We start from the raw sequence: 8,417 nt of genomic DNA on the forward strand, positions 1-8,417 counted from the left end.
TATGATATAATATAAAATTAGGATTATTTGCATATTGTGTGGAAACAGCTTTTGTCGTTGCATCTGTGTATGAGTGTGTGAATGAAAAGAGAGAATCACGAATACGTTATTAAAGTACCGGTAAGAGAGCTATGAAATAATTAATTACGTAGCAAAGTACAATTTTTGGGCATTGAAATTTTTTTGACATTATTCAAAGAGTTAGTTGTAATATCACATATAATTTTTGTTATATGTACTATCGTTTTTCTTTTGTTAAACATATATAGCAGATTCTTTTTCTACCCAATCGTTTAACAGACTGAAACCATGTAAGAATAATTTAACTGTTGGAATCATCGAAGAATAACGGTATTAAATGACAACTTTACATTTTAGAAATAAGCTATACTCTGCTGTATTCGATGTATTACATGATCAACGATCGTAATAATTTGTCTATTGATGAACCTTAATGAGATATATAAAATTACCCTAATATCAATTTTTATCTATCAAAGATTAATTGCAATTAATAATCATAAGATTAATATCTATTATTTAATTTGTGTAATTCTTTATTTAATTGCGAAAAAATCCAATTCAAAGTTTGAAAAAAAAAAATTTGTTGAGTTAACATAATTCTAGTTTACAGCGCATTGCCAAATTTATAATTTTAATATAATAATAATTTTATTATTTATGTATAATATAATACAGTTCCAAAAACTCGATGTCTCGAGTAATAATAATTGTGACTCATAATAATTCTACATGATATTTCCTAATTAAAAAAAAAGATTGTATCATGTAAGTAAAATTTTTCTTGACTTAATAACTTTTCGCAGGATTATTACCTATGTCTCTTTCGATTTTCTAACTTGCAAACAGATTTTTCAAATAAAGTACGAAGAGACAATATTTTTAACGTTGAGCGTGATAACCTCGGCGATGAAAGTACGATCTTTGTACGTGTAGAGTAATTAATTACATATTAATTCAATCTGTACAGCAACGAGAGTTATATTTTCCATAGGATACAATGGATACGCATCTTGACGAGCAAATTAATTTAACTTAAGTAATAGCGAGTACAAACTTTACAATCTATATGATTAAACCACGATGTTGTAAACGGCTTTAAATGTTTAAATGCGTACTAGTCAACCTTCTTCTAGCATGATACTATTTAGATGACAGTAAGTATAAGATTAAATAAATGTTGAATAATAATTCCCATCTCTGTCTTAAATTTACTTAAATTTAGAGATCTCATCTCTCATTTCTGTCAAATTTTTAGGATCTGATTTTAAAATTTTACGAAACTAATTGCTCTTTGTAGTTGCGCTATCGGCTGTTGCGCATAACTTTCTGTTATACATACGAGTAGTTAATTAATATTTAACAATGTATCATATCAAGTGTAGACAATCCGGATATCCGATTAATCGAATACGTTGCCCCAAATATTCAGCGTTCACGTTTATAATTAATTATTCCGAAATACATTTATGTAGTATATTTATCACGCGGTGTTGTATTTCGTATTATCTATAACAAGATAATCAAACAGAGGAGGAAGGATTTGCTTAATGATTATTCATGTTTCGTATTGTGTTTGCATGCTTCTGCTTGCCGGTTACCACCTAATTATGCCATGCCGAAAGGCCAATGCCGCAGAGGTTCGGGGAGATAATACTTAAAATAATACACGATAGTTATTTATTACGATAATACAATATGATATTGACGGATGATGGAATAAATGCATACAATGTACACGGTTCGTATAAATCAAACCGCGCGGGATTTCATCGTAAAACGAGACGGATGTCAACAATAGCGAAGCAAATAGTCGGAAAATATTGCAGCGAAACTGATACATTGATCGGGATGGAAAACCCGATTTCAGTAGAAAGAGATAATCGTCGTTTTTTGGAACAACGTGGAAATGTCATGTGACTGGTACAAGAAACAGAAGAAATTGTCTGAAACATAGTACGATGATGTGAATTGGAAAAAGTAATATAAGTGATGTAGATAACTAAGCGGACAGAACAAAGTAGAACCGTGCAATCCTAATTATATTAGATTATAAGGAGACACATTAGAATATTCATTAGAGCGAAAAGATGATAGGAGAGATGAAAGTAATTAAAAAAAAAAAAAGGGGAAACAACGGTTTGTGATCGAGATAATTAAAAGTATATTTATATGCTTTTACGTAAAAATTATAATTTAATATAATTTAAAAATGAAGAAAATTTAATTTATCTGATATTGATAATGTGATAACCATAATTTGCATTTTCTTAAAAATCTAGTAGTAGCAAAGCTGTACGTATGTATGTAGAATTAAATCTTTAAAACATAATAGGTTGAGTAAAGTTTTAAAAATCTATGAATTGTTTTAATACGAAAAATTACAAGAATAAGCTCTCTATGAATTATTTATTTTATGAAATTATATAACTATTTTTTAAATAGATAAATTTGTATACTTTCTTTTAATTCTCAAGTAATCAAGAATTTTTCATGACTTTTTCATGGAAATATAGAAATAATTACAAAAATGTAATGGGTATCAATTTATAAGCCGAAGTTTTAATGGAATCGAAGAATTAATCTACTAAGAGTTACGTACTTTGTTACCGAAGATTAATTGCGTTTCCATCCCTACGTGACGGATTTTGCGGGTGACATTCGATGTTTGATGGGGTGGCTTCGCCACAAAGTACGAAACGGTTGTCGTACCGCAGCCGGAGATTGTTTGGTACAAAACTCGACTATCGCACTGAATAGTAACCGAAAGTTACTATTGATCTGTCAGACCGAATACGAAATCTTGCACGAGCATAGTGTAAAATCTAAAGGATCCGGATTAGAAATAAACGTGGATTCAAATTGGATTCGATGTCGATAGGCGACGCAATAATTATTGAAAATCTATTTCGGATCAACGACATTACTTAATTACATATCAAAACAAATTATATGTATTTTTGCATTAATTGCACCAGGAAGATCAGCATACTTTATATACGTGCACTAAGAAAAAAATGTAATTTTTAAATAAATCTTAATATTTTTTTTCAATAATACTAACATTTACAATAAATAAATATTTATTTAATAAAAAATAATAGTTAAATTAATGGTTCTTGTACTAAATAAATATACATATATTTATACTGAGTGATAAAAAAACTATTTAACATTTGAATGGAAGAGTTTCATTCATTATTTAATTTAATATTAAAAAATATTATTTAATAAAATAATAAACGAAACTATTTATTCATTTAACGTATATTGCAAAAGGGAAATATCATGCTAGTTCGCAAAGTATTAACACGCCTTATTTTTAATTTTGGTTTTTTAGTATAAAAATGCGGAACTTCTATTATTATAGAGATCTCATCCTGCAAAAAGTTGAGATGTGAAGAGTGGATAAAAATATCTTTTTATTTTTAAAATATTCAAGTGTTGGAATTGTAAAATCTGAACTAATGATAAGTAAGATAAAAAGATATTAGATAAAAAAGTGATGCCAAAGAAAAAAAAACTTGTAAAAGCTTCCGAAATATTAAATAAAAGTGCACATATTGCTAGTAATAAACTTTCTTGCTTTGAACGAAACTATTTCTCACTGGACTCGGAAAATATCTCCCTTGAATGATTAAAATGGAATTCTAGTGGTACTTCGTTATAAAAATTTACGATGCTGTTTTTTATAACTTCTCTGGAATGCTTTGTATGAAAATGCAAAAATCCAATATGCTAGTTTGTGATTGAAACTGAGAAATATTTATTTTTAAATCCATATATTTAGTATCCATATATTCGTATTTGCATCTCTCGCAAAAGGGATAATAAAATGATAGAAGTTTTAATTTTATTAAAGAAGATTGCAAAATTATAAAGCGTCTAATTTAACAGCTCAATCAGTTAAATGAATTTAGTTAAGATGCAATTATCATTAACGCGAGAACATGTTAAATGAGAGAACGGACTAATCTTAGCTGGATGAGATTAATAGTACTACTAATTAGAGAGCTTGTAGCTTTGGCTCATTAATCTCCAAGATAGTGATCTCAATGACGCCTTCTCGTGTTTCGATCACTTACTAGCCTCCGCTTTCGTGGATCAAATGTAAAAGATAAATGGAAATTAAAACTATTTAAAAAAATTTATATAACTATTTATTGAAATTTTTTTTGTAATTTCTTATAATTTAAAACTTTTTCCCTCCCCCTAAAAAATCTGTTCGGAAAATAAAAATAATTTTATGGGAACAATAGAAGTTATATTTTCGTATCTATCAAGAATAAAATATCTGCCATTAGCGATTGATAATAATTAATACATTATTAATTGAATTTTATTATCCATGTATCAAAGTATTATTCAAAAATGTTTCTAAGCTATTCAATTTATGAATAAAATGCGAGAAAAATATTAAGACTCAATAAAAATGTTAGCTTATATAAAATTACATTCAAATAATCACTTTTTTTGTTTATTATTTTTAACTTTAGTCACATTATCTTCAAAGAAAATGTAATTTTTTCAAACTATGTAAATCTTTATAAGAATTAAATATTAAAAGTTCGGGAAGGAAAGGAAAGCTAAGAAAAATCGCAGGATTTGAATAAATGGCTATTAATGGTTACACTAAAGAACACAAATTGGTATATATATATATATATATAAACATAATTTATTTTAAATAAACCACTAACATAAGACCATCCCTTTTAAATTTATATAACGTAATACTTTTGTGAGACATAAGATCAGAACAATATGTACTCGGACAAAAAATACATAATCCCAACATTGTATTTTCAATACAATATCGTCTGATGTACTTTAAAAATTTTATTGTGACAATCTTCTCGTGTTAGAATGAACTTGTTTGTATATAAATATAATGTACATGCGCTGTTTTCTATGATCGAGTCAAAATCTTGTCATAGCACACACCAGGTATATTAGTTTGCATATTAAGCTTACACATGTGTGTGCTACAACGATGTTATGAATCGGTAGAGCATAAGATCTTTAATTAATAAATCTGATAAATTCCATTTTATGTATGTGTCAGTCTTTTATTTAAATCTATGTGTATAAATGATGATCTCTACGTTCCAGACATAAATCTTGTGTACATGTCGTGTATTAAAAAGAAAAAAATATTAAGTTGCCATATAGGAGGTCAGAACAAAACTACAAATGTATGTATGAGATATATATTATGTACACAAAACGAATTTATTTAATCCTATTATTATATCTTACTAATAAGGAAGAAGTAATCCTTTTATATTATTTCACACGGTCGTTATAAACAGCACGATTTATCCGGTTTTTAAATCGATTTTTCGCATGCCATATAGAAACATATTGCGTGCTTACTGCTTTATAATAGTTCATTGTTCGCCGTGTTTTGTAGAAAAAATTAAAATAATCTACTATTATTATTAGGTATTCATTCACGATATACACAATGCGTGCGCACGTGCACGCAAATGTTTTTATAAGTTGAAAAAAGCAAGCGCGTATATGTATATACAAAAACAAAATCAACAAAATATTATTGGAACGGTTTCTGTAAAATTTCATGCTGTTCGAATCTTGTTTTTCTGAATATTGGCCGATGTTGATACATATTGAATGGAATGATTGGACGAGTTGTAATGTGATTGTAAACGGAAACCGCGGCTTGCGATACCTGAAAAGGAAAGGAATATATTAATCTTTTAATTACTCGTATTGCATTATGCCATATACAAATCAATTTGTTAAAATTAATAAAGTATAGCAAATGAAACATGGACGGAGCATAGCAAATGAAACATTTATTTGAAACAGAAATAGAAATGGAATGGTTAACAAAAGTTGGCATTAAAAAGCAGCAACGTGTGAAATATGCAAAACGTAGAACAATAATTCCAGATAAAAAGCTATTTCGAATTAAGAATTACAAGAAAAATACAAGCTTTGGTTTTATTTAAAAATTTACTTAAAAATTTAAGAAAGCTTATTTCTAATTGAGTATAAGTAACTGTTTCTAAACAGATTCTAAAAAAAAAAAAAAAAAAAAAAAAAAACCTATTTCATTTTTTTGTAACTATTTTATTTTGTTTAAAGTTGATTTTAGATTCTTATAAAGAATACATAATTTATAAAAATCTGTGCATTATTTTTTTAAGTACAAAATTAAAGTTATTTGTGCACATTAAAATTGGGTAATTTAGTGCAGAGATGGATGTAAGAGCATTAGGAGATTGGACAGTGACTCACCGGCAGTTACAATGCGAATTGCATTGCGGTCATAAATAAGGAGGATTCCTTTATTAATAGGGTTGGTGCCTCTGGTTCTGACGAGCACCCCTTTGCTTGCCACCGTAGCCTGAACCTCCTGAAACACATACCCACATGGCACTTTATTAGTCTAATCGTCCTAGCTGCATCACTTGTTTATCTTTATAAGAGATTAAGCATATAAACTTATGTATAGAAACTGTACATAAACTACCAAAAGAAACTGTCAAATCGCACAAATGCTTTAGAGAGTAATTAGATATAGATAAATATAAATGTAAGAGAGAAAACTATAGTATCTATGTAGAGGCTACAGGCTAAGGTAGTAAGCTGCAGGCTGTGTAATTTATACTTTCCCCTTCCTCCATATCTCAAGCTCTAGCGACAGCTAAATAATATAGGATAACGTTCCATTGGATGCGAGTGTTAAACGATTCTATTACGTTTATAAAAAAAAACAATATATAAAATACAGTATATATAAAAAAAACTGCTATATCTCCATGTAGAAAGAGAAGTTTCTAGGAATATTCAAAGTTAATCAAAATATTATATATATTTCATAAAACAATTGAGTTACGTAATAATAGTTGATAATATTATGTTTTTAAATAAAATTCACTGACCTATGGATATTATAAGTCAGTTGCAAAATAAATGATAAAAATCGATAATCGCAGATAACTTACAACAAAGCTGTCTAAAATCAGTGATTTTGGCTTGAAATCGAAAAGTATTGTTATTCATATTTATTACCGTTTCTACTTCTTTTTTCATTGCTTGTCGTAGCGTTTCGGAGCTAGTTTAAAATCGTTAAAAGTTTTTGACCTGTGTCTTTCATTGTTTAAAAGTATTCTGTTATTTATATTTTTTAATTAAATATATTATGAATAATAATATCTTATATTAGGTGTGGGAAAAAGTTCGTGGCATTTTTCCCGTTAGATGTAACGGGAAAAATGCCACGAATTTTTTCCCACACCTAATATTATTAGTAACAGAATACTTTTACTTGACCATAGTGAAAGACCAAAAAAAAAAGATCAAAAATTTTAACGTTTCAGTTGAGATCGAGTGTCGCATGCTACGATAAAACAGCAATGAAGGAATAGAGGAATGATAATAGGTGTGAATTCCGACACATTTCAATTTTAAGCCAAAAAAACACCGATCTTAGACAGCTCTGATTTACAACATAATAATACATAACTGTTACAATTTGCTTCCACGATATATATATGTATTTAGACATAATTCGAATGTCTTTTTTATGCATGAAATTATCGATATAAATTATCCCGAAATGTTAACTTCTCTTCTATTGCATTCATTCATATTTTTCACACACATACAACACATATACATAATATATGTTACATACAACACATTTTCCATTTGTTGAACAAATAGTTACAAAGATAGAAAAAAAAAAGGAATTTAAATAGAGGACAGAGGAATAGAACTGAAGAGAATGAGATTCAGTTTAGAATAAGGACAGATGAATGTAGTTACTGCATGAGAAAACAGACGTAGGCGATAATTCAATCGAAATGTATGCCACTTAAAATGTATAACGATATGGATGGGGAATATATAAATATAAAGGAAAGGACGCTACAATGCGTACCTTTACCGCGTGCGCCACCGCGCCCGCCACTGTAGCCACCGTCGTAATTACCACTGCCATATCCATATCCGTCTGCGTTTCATGGAACACACGGTATAAAGAAACAAAGGAATCAGTTATCGATGTATATATCGATTATTCATTTCCTTTTACATTAAAAGGAAAAATCTATGCACGTGGCGCGCAAAACAAGAAATGTGTATTCACTAAAGATTATTTTGTATAATTACACATCTAACAATTATTAAGAAAACACATGTCTATGAAATGTGTTCTAAATACAATTTGTACTGTAACGCACTGTTGTAGTATTCCATATGAACGAAAAAGTTATACTTTCCAAAGGATTTTTTCATTCAATTTCTGATCGTTAGTGTAATTTTAGATTTTAATATTATAACACACGTTATTTTGAGCAGTATGAATTCAGAAATGGCATGCATTAAAAAAAAAAAAAAAAAAAAAAAAAAAAAAAAAAAAAAAA

At 28.5% G+C, this 8,417-nt stretch overlaps 1 protein-coding gene across 11 annotated transcripts in view; it reads right to left on the reverse strand.

Annotated features, from left to right (window-relative positions):
* Positions 1–4,670: 4,670 nt before the first annotated feature.
* Positions 4,671–8,417, reverse strand: part of LOC108687174 (RNA-binding protein squid-like) — an 11,874-nt gene continuing 8,127 nt past the window's right edge. For 4 of the 11 annotated variants that reach the window (XM_018192800.1, XM_018192797.1, XM_018192795.1 and 1 more), the window contains 2 exons: positions 7,934–8,005; positions 4,671–5,713 (listed from right to left, as the gene is read on the reverse strand). In XM_018192800.1, coding sequence (XP_018048289.1) covers positions 5,601–5,713; positions 7,934–8,005 — 185 coding nt within the window. In that variant the 3' untranslated portion in view covers positions 4,671–5,600. Of the gene's footprint in view, positions 5,714–6,285; positions 6,404–7,933; positions 8,006–8,417 lie in introns of all 11 variants that reach the window. The other 7 variants (XM_018192803.1, XM_018192799.1, XM_018192802.1 and 4 more) reach the window with 3 other exon arrangements.

Source organism: Atta colombica, unplaced genomic scaffold, assembly GCF_001594045.1.
Source record: "Atta colombica isolate Treedump-2 unplaced genomic scaffold, Acol1.0 scaffold200, whole genome shotgun sequence".
NCBI lineage: Eukaryota > Metazoa > Arthropoda > Insecta > Hymenoptera > Formicidae > Atta > Atta colombica.